At 39.9% G+C, this 18,225-nt stretch overlaps 1 protein-coding gene across 1 annotated transcript in view; it reads right to left on the reverse strand.

The window, feature by feature from the left end:
• Positions 1-912: 912 nt before the first annotated feature.
• The window catches only part of kng1.L (kininogen 1 L homeolog), a 30,744-nt gene continuing 13,431 nt past the window's right edge, over positions 913-18,225 (reverse strand). The window contains 6 exon segments of the mRNA NM_001094659.1: positions 913-1,628; positions 3,869-3,961; positions 6,061-6,168; positions 7,951-8,096; positions 11,100-11,184; positions 12,984-13,094. Of these exon segments, the coding sequence (NP_001088128.1) occupies positions 975-1,628; positions 3,869-3,961; positions 6,061-6,168; positions 7,951-8,096; positions 11,100-11,184; positions 12,984-13,094 (1,197 nt within the window). The 3' untranslated portion in view covers positions 913-974.

The following is an 18,225-nucleotide window of genomic DNA, read 5'->3' on the forward strand; positions in this document are numbered from 1 at the left end:
TCATACTGATGGCAACCAATAAGTGATTAAGTAGCACAAATAAAGGAAATATTTGATTGGCTGACATGGGTTAATATACAGGTGTAAATTTGTTGATATATGAGTCTTATTGTCCGCAGAGAAGATAATGCTTACAGCTGAATGTTTCGGAATTTGTATCTGTGTTTTCATGAAGGATGGTAACTTCTAGTTACTGATACCATAATGAAAGCAACTAAATTAAAGGAGTAGTTCACCTTTAAATTTACTTGTATTATGATGTAGACAGTGACAGTCAAACACTGTGCAATTGGCCATCATTTTTTTGTTGTCGTTTTTTAATTATTCCACTTTTGGTTTAGCAGCTCTGGTTTGAAATTTCAGCAGCTAGTTTTTAAATGAGAGACTAGAAAACAAATAGAAGAGGGCCTGGCTAGACATGTAAGGGATAACAATAACAATAAAATATATGCCTCACAGCAATAGTGTTTTGGCTGCAGGGGCTGGTCAGTAACCCCTGTGTAAAAGTTGTTAAGAGCTAGAAGACGGAAATGAATAATTAAAAAATAACTATAAAATATGAAGAACAATTGAAAGTTTCTAAGCATAGGAAATATTATAACCTACTGAGAATAACCGTTCAGCCTCTCATTCTCTCATTCAAAACACTGCCTGCTTGTTAGGGTAATACGTAGCAACTAGGTGAGAGTCCAGCTGAATAAAAAGATAAATAATGAATTTTAAAAAAATGAGGACCAGTTGCAAATTGTCTTAGAGTATCCCTGTCACATTAAAACTTAATGTAAATGTGAACCACCCCATTTAATGACTAGCTAAATACAAGTATAGAGTAAAGGAAGGTTCAGTAAGAGCAATTGCAAGTTATCATGATTTTACATTTTTATAGGAAATATGCATTTTATAGGCAGATGATTGTAACATACACAAAAGTTACAATTTATTTTTAAATCAAAAGCTTAACACTGTTAGTATTTCTAAAATAAACTTAGCAGCAGATCTTCATCATTAAATGGTTGACCTGTGTTGCCCGGCTCTTTGTTTTTAACATTTTCAGCTGCTGTAGGTGTGGCATCTCCAATGGCAGAGGCAAGATCAAAAAGGTCATATGTTAGTTCTGTGGTAGGCAGTTTCACTGGCTCCCATTGCTTCCCTGGGCATTTTGGGAAGTTTGAATCATCTGGTCCTGGTAAATCTGGTTCAGCGTTGTTGTGAAAATTAAAAAAATTATCCTGGTCTTCTTGTACTGATGGAATATGGGGAAATAGTCCTAAATTTGGCTTTTCTGTGGTTTTAGACATTTGTTCCCCAGGTATTTTACTTAAGCTCTGTTGTTTCTGAGTTGATGTTATCAATTCTACTGTCTGAGCTGTTGTATGTTGCATGTGTTGAGTTTTATGCACTGTAGGTGAGATAGTATATTCTTGAGATTCTTCAGATGAATCTCCATTTTTATGACCATTTTTCTTCTTCCTTTTGTCTTTCTTCCCTTTTTTATTCTTCTTTGCATGTCTTTGTTCTCCTTTATGAGCATAACCACGTGCATGCCCTTTTGCTTTCTCGGTATCTCTTCTAGTTTTTTTGAAAGGTAGAATCCCACGGAAAGGTGAAAGACCCTTATAGGAAAACCCCTAGAAAAGTAAAATAAAACAATTAATTCTAATGCACACAATTGCCAAAGTCTCCCAAATTGTCCTCTTGAGACAACTTTAGGCGGCTTTTAGTAGCATGGCATTTTTGTTGGTCACATTTTTGTAGCAAACTACATTAGAGTCTATGGGTGTTTTTTTTGTGGCACCTTGTTTCTGCTTTAGGGCCAGGCCCGGATTTGTGGAAAGGCCACCTAGGCCCAGGGTGGCAGGATTTTAGGGAGGTGGCATGCTGCCCAACTACACCCACATTGGTTCAAAAACACTGGGGATGCACTGGAGATACAATTATTTTTTAAATTTCCCGCGCGACAATCCCCATTGCTCCTGTCCAGGTGAGAATAAAGCGGAAGGGACAGGGGTGACGAAAGGCAGTGGGCCTAGGGGCGGACACTATGTAAATCCGGCCCTGTTTGGGGCTACCAATAAAAATGTTTTCCTTACTTTCAAGTCTTGTTGGCTGTTGAGCAAATCTGCCATGTTTGCTTGGTGTAAAAATTTGCAAACTGGTGTTAAAATTTGCTGAATTGCATTGGAGTGCATTGGAATCGCTAAGTATACTGCTACACATATGACCTACATTGTTATAGGACCTCCTATCCACTAGGCTACAACTGCTTTTTCAATAGAAAAAAAGGGCTCTTAAAATCCCTTTGGTTGATGTGAGGAAAGGGGAATGGTAAAATGATGTATGCGTTGTTTAAAAATCTCAAAGAATAAATTAGATGTTTTTTTTCTGTGGTAAATTCCTATCTCACATTTTGATAGATCTACCCCTATATCCCCACTCTCCAAACTGATTTTTCAGTTTTCCATATATTTTTCTTCCGGGTGTTTTTTTATTGTGCTAACAAACATTTATATAATTACACAAACCACTTTAGTTCTCTAATGAATTGTATTATAGATGTGTGTTGATATAACACGGGTTAAAGGGGATGTAAAGGCAAAAAAATAAAATCCTATTTTTACTTTAATGAAAAAGAAACGTATCTCCATTATACTTAAAATGTCTACCATTTTTACAAGAAACCTGACTGTATGCATTGAAATTCTACATTCATTTGCTTTCTCTGACTGATGCAGATAAGAAACTTCAGACAGCCCCTAACTGCTCTGCAGGGAAACGATCATACTTTCAAACAGCAGGGGGGGAAGGACTTCATAAAACTCGGGCAGCTTTGTTTGTTTCCCTGTAGAACAGTCAGGTTTCTTATAAAAACTGTACAGATTTTTTAATTAAAGTATATTGGGGATAGGTTTCTTTTTCAGTTAAAAAAGTAAAATTTTTATTTTGTTTTTGCCTTTACATCCTCTTTAATGTTTCCAACTCCAGCTGCAGGGTCAACGATCATGGAGCCAGATTTAAACAGATAAACTGTGATTCTAGTTGGAGGAATTTTTTTGCTGCAGCCACTGGTTCTGGAGTTGGAGAAAGTTTGTATTAAACATTACAAAAACTATAAAAATCTACATTAGATTACATAACAACACAGGACCCAGTGCAGTCTGCATATTCTTTATATTAATCAGTCTTGCTGTATCTGCTTCTATGGCAGATATTATTTGACTTGCGCTGTTTTGATAATTTATGAAGATCCCTAAGCTTAACCTCCCAACTGAAGCCCAGACCACACTGAGCATGTGCATAGTCTTGGGCTTGCAAATATGTTTAACAAAGTTACAAGATGTTGACCCCCTGTGGCCAACGTTGAAAGCATAAAATCATTTGTTCAATTAGGCTTTTGGTGCAGTACATTCATGTTTATGTTTAGTATACTATTATTATTCTATTTTAGAATTTAGTTTCCCTTTAAGTTCTTTGTTTGGCACTTAAAAATTGGCACTGGTAACTTTAATTGAATTTTTTTTTTTGAGTGCAATGACCTTAAGCAAGTAACCAAATGTATTTATTTAATTGTAGTCACATTAAGCACAGTATTTGATGTATGCATTGACTGGTGTTTAAATCATCACTTCTGGGAATAGTGAACAGTAATTAGACTAGAGGGGGTTCTTTCTACTTTTTTTTTATTTCCAAATGACACAATGCAAATATGTTGGGATAATCTGCACAGTATATTTATCCTCTTGCAGCAATAGTGGCACAGGCAGTTGGTCCAGGTTGCATGGTCGCAGCAAACCAGTAGTATTTACTATGATCTCTAATAAATCAACCCCTAGGTGTTAGTTTTATCAAGAAAAATAAAAAATATATTTACACGTGTTCTGCCTTTGTTATTACACACAGGACTTGAAGAAACAGTAATTTTCGTGTCTGTAACATTTACTTTGGCATAACATTGTAGAGTCTCCTGAAATATAGACCAGTAAAAAATGATTGATTAGTTCAGACTCAGGTTCAGCACTAGGCACATATTAACACACACATAAACCGTTTTCATTAAAGCTTCTAAAGCGTTAAATCAATCTTTTGCTACTTATTATTGTTAGTCGCAAAACACAGTACACTAAACCACAGATGAAAATCTTCTCTGTTTATGGCTATAAATCCATGTACCACTGGAGGGTGCAATTATTGCTAATATATTTTATTTGTAAAGATAATGTGAATCTGGGTGAAAATGCTGCATTTTGAGAGAATAAAGCAATGGATTTCATCAGGGTTTTGTGCCTTGCCTTTGCTTTAGCCACATTAGAGAATGAGGCCCAAGTCATTCTGGTCTTTGTCAACCCTCAGCTATGCATCATGGAGAATATCTTGTTTATTGGAATTTTAGAGTGATTATGTTCCCAGATCATCCCAACAAAACATAGGCACCTTTAAAATACACGTATAACTATATTTATAAACCGCTATAATGATACGCAATGCTGTACTGTACAAATGTATAAATATCCAGAGATTAAGGGGTTTATCAAAGGTCGAGTTTTTTAGGTTGGGCAAGTTCCCTAGATCCTTTTTCTTTAACACTGGCTTTAATTTTATACAGGTTAAAGGGATACTCTAATGGGAAAAAATATTTGTTCAAAATGCATCAGTTAAAAGTCTGACATGGGGCCAGGGGCGTAACTACCGGGGGGAGCAGGGGGTGCAAATGGGCCAGGGCCCGCACCCCTGCATTGCCCCCCCCCCGGAAGATCGTGCACACTGCAGCTGGCTGGAGTCGGACACGAGGGTGGGGGCGGGCCCGTCTGCACGGCCCGCCCCAACCATTACGTTACTGCATGGGGCTACACATATTGTCAGTTTTCCAGCAGCCCCTAGTCATGCGACTTGTGCTCTGATAAACTTCAGTCACTCTTTACAGCTGTACTGCAAGTTGGAGTAATATCACCCTCTCCCTTTCCCCCCAGCAGTCTAACAACAGAACAATGGGAAGGTAACTAGATAGTAGCTCCCCAACACAAGAAAACAGCTGCCTGGTAGATCTAAGAACAGCACTCAATAGTAAAATCCAGATCCCACTGCGACACATTCAGTTACATTGAGTAGGAGAAACAACAGCCTGCCAGAAAGCAGTTCCATCCTACAGTGCTGGCTCTTTCTGAAAACACATGGCCAGGCAAAATGACCTGAGATGTGTTACATATAAATTAGAAACCTGCACGGTTTGTTACTTAAAACATTTATTTGTGTATTTCATCCACAGTGTAAATTCATATTAATACAGCTAACAAAGCTTTTAGCATAACACACCACAATGCAGTGTCTCCCCCCTGGTCTCCCCACATTGGCACTTTATCATGTAAGGCAATAAGTAGAAGTTGAATATAAGGCACATAAGCACTTTTCTTTTATGCACAACCAGATTTGTTTAATTGTAAGGTCAAAAATTTTTTTATTACAGTCATGTTCCCTATTCCCAGGACATTTAATTTTTAAATCTTAATATAGAGGGCTGTAGCAGTGAATAGACGTATCCAGTTTCCAGGTAGAGGGGCTTAGAAAGTGTATTAAGTAATGATGGCTCAATGAAGGTAACCAGGTAGTTAGCCCACCCCCGCAACATGTATAAATAAAGTTCATGGGTATTTAAGGGACATGACCAGCACAAGCCACATCTCCTCTGATGAAGCGCCCAATAGAGTGAAATGCGTCAGGGGGGAGTGGCCAACATGAGGTAGGCAGACCATGTTTTAAGTAACTGTGCAGGTTTCTAATTTATATGTAACACGTGGCAGTGGACCCATGCATAGTTCTTGCTGTTAAGATAGCATATACCCCAAAACAAATTTTTTCTATAAAATGACCTGAGATGGCTGCCTACACACCAATGTTACCACTTAAAAAAAATACACTTGCTGGTTCAGGAATGAACTTTTATATTGTTGAGTGAATTATTTGCAGTGTAAACAGTGTAATTTAGAAATAAAAACTACATCATAAAAATAACGACAGAATCCCTTTAACTTTAAACTGGCAAATATACAGTTTGTCAGATATACTTACATTTTTCTCTATAAATTGGCATTCTTCTCCCAGGATACTGTAATCAGACTTTGAGCAGTTGGTCTCTCGAATATTAAATGTCACATCATAGATTTTTTCATGTACCCCCTAAATGTTAGAAAAGCATTAAAAGAGTGAAGGTATAAAAGTATTTTTCATTGACGTAAAAGTCTCAACAAAATCGTGCGACAATTTGAATCCTACAACTTTTTTGAATTTGATGCCAAAATTTTTCGAGTTGTTTCCCTTAAAAAACTGGACCAGAAAAAATTGAGGCTTCATAAATAGGCCCCAAAGTCTGTTAACAAATCATCTCAACATTAAGTGGCCCATTTACTTAGTTTGAGTGAAGGAATAGAGGAAAAATAGTTCGAATTTCGAATGGTCGGATATGGCTACTTCGACTACGACCTTCAACTTCGAATCGAACGATTCGAACTAAAAATCGTTCGACTATTCGACCATTCGATAGTCAAAGTACTGTCTCTTTAAAAATTTCTTCGACCCCCTAGTTCGCCACCTAAAACCTACCGAGGCCCCCATAGGCTTCCTAACAATTTCCTGATCGAAGGAATATCCTTCGATCGATGGATTAAAAAAAACGATTATTTCTTCGATCGTAGGAATAGCGCAAAATCCTTCGACTTCGATATTCGAAGTCGAAGGATTTTACTTCGATGGTGCCCCTTAATAAACCCTATATCATTGTTTTTTTAACTCTAGTAAGAAATAATTAGATTTCAGTTGGGATCAAGTACATGGTAACTGTTTTATAATTTCAGGAAAAAAGGAAATTATTTAAAAAATTTTGAATTATTAAAATAAAATGGAGTCTATGGGAGAAGGCCTTCCATACTGGTTTAAAGGATGAATTCTGCTTTTGTTCTGTTTATGTCAGCTCTGGAGACAAAATCCGCTAAGTCTGTTCATGTTAGCAGACAAGAAGATCAGCAAGAGGTGGAGGGCTGAATCTTCTTGTCTGCTCACTTCCGGAAGCCTTGTGTTGGCTCCAGCGCAAACAGACTTGGTGGATTTCGGCAGAGAAACGCAAGACTTTGCATTCCGAGCCAAAGAAATAAAGACCTTTTTCAATTGCTTTCCATTATTTTACAGTTTTTCCAAAATCTAAGTTTAAAGTTGAATGTTCCTGTCGGTGGTGTTTCAGTCTGGCAGTTCAGTAATTCAGGTGCAGACTCTAAACTGTTATCAGTTTATACATTTTTCAGCAGCATCTCTGGAGTATCAATTTAGAACAGTTTACAGGGTCGGCGACCCTCCCTCCCAGAGCTGCTTTAGAAGGTGAAAAATTACTCATTTCACTTCAATATTAGAAAAACAGTCATACATAGAAAATAGAAAGTAATTGGAAAAGGCGTTATTTCTGGTAAACAATCTGAATGTTTAAGCACTTGATGCTGTGTTTCTTGGATACCAATAAAGGTGTTGCATTTAGCAATACTCTTTGGCATTTATCTTCAAATTGTGTTAGTTAATTCTCTTTTGTAATATTGCTGTCTAGCAGTTTTTTGCCTGTCCTCATGAATACAGTACTGCTAAACACAGGCAGCACTGCATTCATATGGCACATGCAGGTCTTTGAATGTACGTTGATTTGTGCCCCTTTTTTTTTTTACTTTGTACCCTGCCCTGCACTTGCAAATGGCCCCTTATGTTTATGGCCCAAGCTGCTACCTTTGGATGGACCCCACTAAAACTTACTTTCTGGAGTATTTGACTTTCGTTTGCTTCTGCAATAGCTGCATATTAATACATTGTTTGAATAAACAGCACAAGCAAGGCTACTTCTGTGCATCAAAATACTGCTTTCTAAACAAAAAAAAAACTTTGCAGTAATTACAAATGTTTAGTAGACAACTAATTATAGCAAACCTTTCTTGAAGCTTTGTCAACTGAAACAAAGTTATAAAGATTAGTGTTGTTATTGTTAGAATTATATTCATCCATGACTTGTCTTAACAAATCCAGCAATTCTGGGTCATCTCTTTCCACTGCATCAGGACAGTTGAGGCAAAGCCCTGAAATAGCAAAACAAATGTCATATGGATACAAGGCTACTTGAATACTCAAATGCAACATATCTTCTGCAATAGATATTTTGTTAAACATCCTGTGTAAATTAAAGGCAAGATAATAACCTGGAACCTTTAAATGGTGTAGTTGATGTGTTAGGGCTTGAAATAGTTCACTTTACACACTGCATTGTTATGTACATGACCCGTTATTTTTCTGAATGACTAGTGCCCAAAACAACACTTTATACTCAAGATCAGGCTTTACCAGGAATCTACAGTGGTAAAATTATGTTTTAATTCCTTAAATCAATGCTTTTTTTTCTATGAGAGTACCTTTAGTTGACACAGACTGACATTGCCTATAGTTAGGGGCAGATTTATCAAAGGTTGAGGTGAAAATGAAAAAAAATTAGAATTTTGAGCTATTTTTTGTGTACGACTAGGGAATAGAATTTGAAAAAATTTGAAAATTCAAATATCGAAATTTATCATGTACTGTCTCTTTAAAAATTTGACGTTGACTGTTTGCCATCTAAAACCTGCCGAATTGCTGCTTTAGCCTATGGGGGACCTCCTAGAACTTATTTGGAGTCAATTGGTGGACTTTGAAAAATCAAATTTTTTTTGGGAAAAACTTCAAATCAAATTCGATCGAATGCGATATTCGATATTCCTTTGATTCTTATGATTCGAATTTGGCTGAATACGGACCTATTCGATTGAAAACTGACCTATTCGACAAAAAAAAAAAACTTCAACTTAATTTCGTTTGGTCATTTTGAATTTGGATTTCCAAGTTTTTTCAATATGAAATTCGATCCTTGATAAATATGCCCCCTACAGTCTGTAATCAACAAAAAGACAGATAAAATGCTCCCAACAGAATTCCATTTAGTGTATAACTAGCATTAGTGTTATTTCGACCTAGTGCATAACCTTGCAATCATCAATGTTGAGCCTCATTTGCCAGTTTGCCGCCCTACTTTCTCATTATAAAGCTCTCTGTAATCAGAAAACACTCTGCATAGAACTTTTATTTTATTATTTTGCACAATTTAGTATCAGTAATAACAGAGACAGTACTTATACTGCTTATTTAAAAATAAGGACTGACCTTTCAAGTATTCCACTAATAACACTGCTCTAACTTTAACTTGCTATTTTTATTATCACTCACTCTATCCAAGTACAGATAAAATTCATTAGTTTACTTCTGTGTAGTATCTAAAATCTAAATAGATCACATTCACTGAATCGTCATGTTATAGTTTTCTAATCACCCCACAAAGAAATGCTTTAAAATTAGTCTGTTAAAGGAGAATTAAACCCCGACCAATAAGAAAAGCCCCTACCTACTACCATAGATAGTCCACCCTCCCTGCTCCCCCCCCCTGCATAGTTGAATACCCCTGAAAGTGCCCCTAACACAGTACACCTGTATCGGCACATTTCAATCATCTTAGAAAGTGTCTGTGACACTCACATGCTCAGTGGGCTCTGAGCAGCTGTTGAGAAGCTACACTTAGGCTAAGGCCACACTAGGCGATAGCGCGGCGATTTGACTCGCGGCGACTTTTCGCGGCGACTTTTAAGCCGCAATCGCTGTGGAAACTTTTGCGCTGGCGTCTATGGGGAATCGCCAGCGTAAAAACACACGCGGCGATCTTTTTTCTATTGTCGCTCGAAATCGCCTCGCTAGGCGATTTCGAGCGACAATAGAAAAAAGATCGCCGCGTGTGTTTTTACGCTGGCGATTTTACGCGATTCCCCATAGACGCCAGCGCAAAAGTTTCCCCAGCGATTGCGGCTTAAAAGTCGCGGCGAAAAGTCGCCGCGAGTCAAATCACTGCGCTATCGCCTAGTGTGACCATAGCCTTAGGGGTCATCACCAATTATCAAGCAGAAAATGAGGTTTGTCTGTAATATAAGCTGATGCTACAGTGCTGATTATTAAATTCTGATGCTAATTGCACTGGTTTATGTGCTGTCATGTAGTAATTATCTATATTAATTACCAATCAGCCTTATATTGTGACATTTATATTCCATGTGTACTGTATATTATGAGTGGGTCCCTAAGCTCAGTAAGTGACAGCAGCACAGAGCATGTGCAGTGAATCAGCAGAAAAATAAGATGGGGAGCTACTGGGGCATCTTTGGAGACACAGATCTTCACTGCTAAAGGGCTGTGGTTGCCTTGGGCTTGTACAGAAACCCAAAACATAATCTACAATATTTCTAGCTACTTCTTTAGTTAGGCTTTACTTCTCCTTAAGGAAGAATATCGAAGAGCCAGAAGATGGCACCCATGATCTCTGCTGCGCTTACTCTGCATCAATACATGAGTCCTGTGTTAGGGCACTTTCAGGGGTAATCATCTATGGGGGGGGGGAAGCAGAGAGGGGGGACTATTTATGGTAGTAGGTAGGGATTTTCTTATTGGGGGGGTTAGTGCTCCTTTAAATCTGTTATTGGTACAAACTCATAGTATTGTGATTTAAAATATATTCCAATATAGTATCCCTTACTACAACCTCCAAAAGCTTTTCTACTACTGATGTCAAACTAACAGGCCAGTAGTCCTCAGGCTGAGAAAGGGGTCCCTTTTTCAATAATGGCATCACATTAGCAATCTCTTGGTGCCTTGCAGACATTAAAGAAGATTTAGTAACACAGTTTGGCAACCATATAGTTAAGTTCCTTTCGTACCCTAACCCTGGGTTGAATACCATGAGGTCCTTGAACTTTTTCGAATGGGGTATAGGCACCTTCCTGTTTGGTTATATTTCTTGAGAAAATTGTCTTGTGACCAAAGCATTGTTCTGGCATTCTTATCCCACTGTAGATTTTTGTTGGGTAGAGATCTCCAATACCAAAACCATTTTTAAAGGCATAAGACAAATGTGGGGGTGTATAATGGAAGTGCAACTGACTTGGCTTTTTATTAAAAGTTTATGATTGTAAAGTTGGCATGCAACCATTTATTTTTTACCCATTGTCTCTTACCTGTCTGTGAGCTGCAGTCCAATAAAATATCGTTAATTTCCCCTTGAGTATTTATAAATACCTGGGTTGTACATTTACCATGTTGCTATGGGGAAACAAGGCAAAGATTATCCACTGGAATTTTAAGAACATAGACATAGAAATAACTTTAAATATATACTCCACTTAGCTTTAGCTTTGCATTGCTTTACGAAATCTCAAATTAGTGAAAATAAAATATCTTCAGTAAAATTTACATACAGTAGGACATTTTGGAACATAATCTTATGTCAAATTTGTCATTACTACAGAAAAACAAAAATAGCATCAATCCACATTCAGCTTTATGCAGTACAACTGCTATGGAATGCTTAGGACATGGGGTTTCCAGCCCCACTCATCCATATCTTGTGCCATGACACCCAGGTGCAGTACATCGGCAATAACATCTGCATCTGCACTGTTACTGATGTTACCTAAACATCCTTATGATATCTGCGTGTTGGAATTGAAATATAGTAGGCAATAAACAATAACTATCCAGAAGTGATTAAATCTGGACTCTATCATCAAACTATAATCAACCATATACCTGTTGAATGTGCTATAAGACTCATTTGCATACTGAAAAGCAGTGTGCAAAGGAAAAAAAACAGATGTAATCCACAAGGCTCTTGAGGGCTTTTATGTGATTTATAAGGGATCATTTACAAATCCCAAGCAGAAGTGCAAGAGTAATAAGAGGCACAAGAGCTCTTCTGCTTCGGGAATGTCTGCTCAGTGCACCTTGTTTTGGATAAAAAAAAAAACCAGAAATGTGGAGCAAGCAGTCGGGCTCATTTATCAACATTGGGCAAATTTGCCCATGGTCAGTTACCTATAGCAACCAATCAGTAGCTTTTTAAAGCCAGCTGCAAGTAGAACAATGAATGCAACAATCTGATTGGTTGCCATGGGCAAATTTGATAAATGACCCCCAGTGTGCCAAATTCAAACAATTGACATAATGTGGCTCATTCATCAACACTGGGCAAATTAGCCTGTGGGCTGTAACCCATAGCAACCAATCAGGGCTTGTAGAACAATGAATGCAACAATCTGATTGGTTGCTATGGTTAACTGCCCATGGGCAAATTTGCCCAGTGTTGATAAATGAATCCCATTGTGTCTAAGAGGTTGTTAATGACCCCCATAATATTGTTATTGTGCCTAAGAGGTTGTAAATGACCCAATAACTATAATGTTGTTATATTTTGTTATATATCGTTTATAAGACATACATACTAATGGCATGCACTGCCACACTTACCGGGGAACATTACACTATATATAAAGTTTATAGCTACAAGGGTGACTAAAGGGCACATTTATTATGCTGTGTAAAATGAAATTCACCATAAAAAGATGTGTGAAATAAATTGCAAATTTATCAAGGTGTGTTTTATTTTATGCCATGTGAATGTCAGATTTGCCGCTGTTGTTTTACATTGCTTCTGGCAGAAGTCACTCTAAGGGGTTTATTTATAATGCTGTATAAAAGAGTGAAGCATTACCGGTAATGTTGCTCACAGAAACCAATCAGATCTTTGCTTTTGTTATGTAACTGTTGAAATCTAATTGCTGATTGGTTGCTCTGAGTAACATCACCAGTAATGCTTCACTCCACTTTTTACACAGCATGATAAATAGGCCTCTAAGAAAAAGTGCATAAAACATTTACGCCGTTTTCTACACAGCGAAGCCTGGTGATATGATGTGGATTATCTCACCATTTTTTTATACTACATAATAAAATTGCCCCTTACTGTCTTAGATCAATTGAATACTAGAACACAAACATTTCAAGTTACAGTACAGCAAGAAAGTGAATACAAGCAACATATTAACTTAGGTCCAAGTACTCACTCCATTTGCATCAAGTTCACATTCCTCCAAGGGTACATTACTATGAATAGATTTTGAGCAGTTGGTCTGTCTGATAGTATAAATTAGTTTATAATTCCATCCAAAGACAACCTGAAATGTACAGCAAAAATAAATAAATTGTATTTTTCAGTAAACCTTTTTAATATGATACTGTACAAGGGGCCTAATCTCTGCTCACATCTGCTATTAAACAGCAAATTTGCTATTGTACAGAATGCTTGAGACCTGAGGATTTTCTAAATTAAGTTACATGTACATAATATGGAGAACCTAGCCAAAAATAAACCTTTTTTTTAGACATTTAAAAAAATAATAATTTTGCCATCAACAGGTATTTGAGGGAACGAGACCTGTATAGGGGAGAGTGGGACTTAGGCAAGGGACCCCTTCCCCCAGGGCTTTAGGTATGTGCAGGCAGCTGGGGCTGTTTGCCACCCCAGCCCCCCTTTCCCTCCCCCTGGACACATACAAAGGGAACAAAGGGAGACATACCTAGTGGCGGGAAAAAAGGGGGCGGGTTGGGGGAGGTAAAAGGGGGCTGGTGCAGAGAAGGGACAGACTTTTAAGGACGAAACCAAGCCAGGAGCAGCAGACTAACTTTTGTTTTTTGTTTTGTTTTTTGTTTCAGGCAGATCGCTAACAGCTGTGCGGCAAAAAACTCACCAGGAAATCTGCAGCTTGAAGAGATCCGGTCAGCGCTGAGATGGAGGCGAATGCGGCCCAAGTGATGGAGATCGGAGCGACGAAGAGGAAAGCCCTGATGCCCAGGAGGTTCCGGGAAGAGTCAGAAGGCTCGGCAGAGGACATCGCTAGGCCCAAGAAGAGGGTAAGTTGTTCCTTGCAGGTCAGAAGTCGGTCGACGAGCGGTGGATGCGGCGGAAGAGACGGCGTCGTCAGCGAAGAGGAGGAAGCATCGCGAGAACGAGAACCGGATCAAGATGACATCACTTCCGGACCGACGAGCAGCGCTGGACCGGCGGCGAGGAAAAGGAAGAAGTTTGGAGGCGCACAGAGGATCGGGGAGCAGCGCAACAAGGAGTATCCAAGGAAGAGGTTTGGAGGTTCAAGGGGGAGGCGGGTGGGGGGCTCGGAGGGGGTCCCCACTGCCACCAACGATTTTCCCACCGCCACCAACGTTTTTCCCACGGCCACCAATGTTTGTCCCACGGCCACCAATGCCCCCCCCCACGCCACCAACGAGTCTCCCACGGCCACCAATGCCCTACACCCCGCCAGCAATAAGGCATCAGCCACCACCAAGGGGACGGGGGGGGCAACGAGGGGCTCAGCCATTAGGGCCCCACAGACACCCTCAGGCCCAGGTTTTAGGGGCAGAACCAGCACCGACGACCCCTGTCCCCTCCAGGGGGGCGGAGCAAGCATAGAGGAGCTCCCAGGGGAAGAGTATGGGGGGAGGGAAGCTGCCCCCAACCCTGAGGAGGAGGGACGCAGAGGATCAGAACATGGCCAGGGGAGGGGGGAGTTTCAGATTTAGGGGAAACAACAGACCTGTTTTTGAGCAACGGAACCCCCAGAGGGGATGGGGTCACAGAGGTTGCCAACAGTGGAACGGAAACGGTTTTAATGCCATGTGGGAGGGGGATGGTTGTAATACTGAGTATGGAGGTTATGACAATAATTATGAGTTTTTTCCTGCACATAGGCAATGGTATAACCAGAGGATGCCTGGATGGGCAATGGGACAAGAGTTTCCATATTGGGAGAGTTATCGGGTGCCGAGTATCCAGTTTAGAAACAGGGAGGAAGAGGAGAGCTGGTTGCAGTGGAGGAGAGAAAGAACGCAAAGACAAGAGGAGGAGGCAGGCCCATCAACAAGGAGGGAAAAAGAAGCCTATCCAACAAATACAAGGGTGCAGAAAGAGGATACAAGCACACAGAGACCAGTCGTGGCAACCGCTGCAAAGGAGGCACCTATGGGTGAGTTGAATGTGCAACATGACATACCAATTGATTTGGATTCTGATTCAGAGGATTCAGATAGTGAGTCAGAAGGGGGTAAAATGTTAGCCATACTTAAGAAGTATCTGAAAGGCAAAGAGAAAGGTGGGGGTATAGAGAAAAATTCAAAAGAAACCACTCCGGTAATGGTCCTAGCTGGGGCTGGGGATACATATGCATGCGCACTTACAGAGACTGCAGCACATTTACCTAAGAAAGCGAGAAAGTCTATAGAAGAGGGTAAATTTGTGGATATTTACAGTTTAACCAGGGAAGCAGTTCAAGAAAAGGAAGAAGGGGTGAAACAGGAGGAAAAAGGGAGAAGGGGAAAATCGATATTTGATTGGTTGAAAGGGTTTTTGGTTTTCTCAAGCGTATACCTAGTTAAAAAGCCGGAGCAGAGTTTGAATATCATAAAATACATTGATACAATAATTGACACATATCTGTTTTACAAGGGTACTTCATGGTATGATTATGACCAGGCTTTCAGGAAAAAGATTGTAAATAGTAGAATGTTATCTTTCGGGCAGAAGGACATAGATTTATGGACAAGATTGGTGTCTAAAGAGAGTAGTACAAGCTATAATGTGAACAAAGGGAGCTATACGGTCAAACCAAGGAACGTGTGTTTCGCATACAACGAGAGGAGATGTAATAGAGGGTATGCATGCAAATTTAGGCATGCATGCTCTGCATGTGGATCTTCTCATATTGTAAGTGAATGTAACAAGAGAAGGGAGACCCAAGCAAACAGGCAGCCCTTTCGAGGTGCTCAGCAAAAGAGCGGCAACGCCAGTGCAGATGGGCAAGCTAAGTGAGTCATTACTTGGTTACCCAGATAAAGAGGCAGCAGTATTCTTAGCAAAGGGTTTTTTGGACGGTTTTAAGATTCCTGTAGCGCAAACACCCCCCCCTAGTAAAATCTATAAAAATTTAAAATCAGCTGGCCAGCATGAGGATGTTTTAAAACAAAAAATTGAAAAAGAAGTAAAAGCAGGTAGGATGGCAGGGCCATTTGAAGTCCTCCCCATAGAGGGCCTGGTGGTATCTCCGCTAGGCGTAGTGCCCAAAAAGAGCAGGGTAAATTCAGGATGATACAGCACCTTTCATATCCAGTAGGGGCATCAGTGAATGATGCACTAGATAAAGAACAGTGCAAGGTGCAGTACCAGTCTTTCGACGAAGCTTTAGAAATAGTAAAGGGACAAGGGGACAGGGCATTGTTAGCAAAGGTGGACATAGAGTCTGCATTTAGGCTTTTACCTTTACACCCAGAGAGTTTTAAGTTGACCGGGTGTTATTTTCAGAGAGCATTTTTTGTGGATTTATGCTTACCTATGGGATGTGCAATTTCATGTTCATATTTTGAGATGTTTAGCACATTTTTGCATTGGCTTATATGCCAAAGGTCGGGGAATGCGGCCATAGCCCACTACCTAGATGACTTTTTAATCATAGGGCCCAAACAAACAGGGAAATGCCAGGAAACCTTGTTAATATTTTTACAGATGCTAAAAGAGTTAGGTGTCCCAGTAGCGGACGAAAAGACAGTGCAGCCAACTACAAAGTTGACATTTTTGGGAATTGAGATAGATACAAAAGCCAGGAGGTGCAGGTTGCCAAGGGATAAAGTAGAAAAAAGCAAGCAGGCAATACATAATTTAATGGGGACTAAAAAAGTAACGTTGAGAGAAATGCAACAGGCTTTGGGGCTGCTGAACTTTGCATGTAGAGTAATTCCAATGGGTCGGATATTTAAGAGAAGGTTGGAAAAGGCTACGACAGGAGTTAAAAAACCATTCCACAAAATAAGGATAACTAAGGAGTTAAGAGCAGATTTGGGTGTTTGGGTTAGTTTTTTGACAGAATTTAACGGAATAAGGTTATGGTTATCTGAGACAAAGAATAACAGAGAATTGGAATTGTTAACAGATGCATCAGGTAGCATTGGTTATGGAGCTTACTTTGCAGGAAAGTGGTGCGCTGGAAGGTGGCCGCAAGCATGGCGTGAGTTGGGTTTAACTAAGAATTTGACTTTGCTAGAGTTATTCCCCATAGTAGTAGCACTAGAGCTATGGGCAGGAGATTTTAGAGATAAAGCAATTCGGTTCATATCAGACAATATGGGGGTGGTGTGTGCAGTTAATAACTTATCATCGGATTCAGCCCCAGTAATCAATCTATTGAGACAGTTAGTTTTAATTTGCATGAGGTTTAACATCTCATTCAGAGCGCAGCACATCCCAGGTGTAGAAAACACATTGGCTGACGCATTGTCAAGGGAAAAATGGGATCTTTTCTTTAAATTGGCACCCAGCGCAGCAAAAACACCTCATAATTGCCCTGATAATTTATGGCAGTTGGTGAACCTCTCTTAGAAGAGCTGTACGGGAAATCTGTATCCGAGAGAACTCTTGCCGCATACAAAAAGGCATGGAAAAGATGGCAACTATTCTGCGAAAGCGGTAAGAGAGAGGGCAGCACTAAAGATTTGTTGTCATTTTTGGCGTTAATGTATAGGGAGGGAAAATCAAAAGCAGGCGCCAGCGCCACGCTAGCGGCGATTTCCCATTTTTCAGTAGCAGAAGGTAGACCTGAGATAGTACGCAGCCCAGTAATTAGGAAAGTTATGAAAGGATGGGCAAGAGCGGAGGGCCCTAGAGTAGATGAAAGAGAACCAATAGTGGAGAGCAGGCTGACTCTGGTCATAAGGGCATTAAAAAAGGTCTGTTTTGATCAATTTGAATATATGCTGTTCAGGGCAGCATTCACATTAGCATTTGGGGGGGCGTTGCGGTTAAGTGAATTGGTCCCCCCATCAAAAAAGGCCGCAGGGAAAGGTTTAATGGACAAGCACGTAGTTATACAAGAGGGGAAAGCTTTGGTCTATGTTAGTAGATCTAAAACCGATCAGGAAGGGAAAGGGAGGTGGATAGGTATAGAGGCCACAGGTAAAATAACATGTACGATCAAGGCACTGGTGAATTATAGGACAGTCCGGCCCGGGGGTGGGCAGCTGCTACTACTGCACAAAGACTCATCCCCCCTTTCTGCTTTCCAGTTTAGCCAGGTGCTGAAGAAGGCAGTAATAGTCAATGGTTGGGACCCAAAGAAATTTAGTTCACATTCTTTCAGAATAGGTGCAGCAACGGAGGCAGCAATGAGGGGGGAGTGTATAGAGAAGATAAAAAAGATGGGGAGATGGAAATCAGAGGCATATAGGAAGTATATACGGCCCGTGGAAAAAATGAAAAATGGA

The sequence above is a fragment of the Xenopus laevis genome, chromosome 5L, assembly GCF_017654675.1.
Source record: "Xenopus laevis strain J_2021 chromosome 5L, Xenopus_laevis_v10.1, whole genome shotgun sequence".
In the NCBI taxonomy this organism is placed as follows: Eukaryota; Metazoa; Chordata; class Amphibia; order Anura; family Pipidae; genus Xenopus; species Xenopus laevis.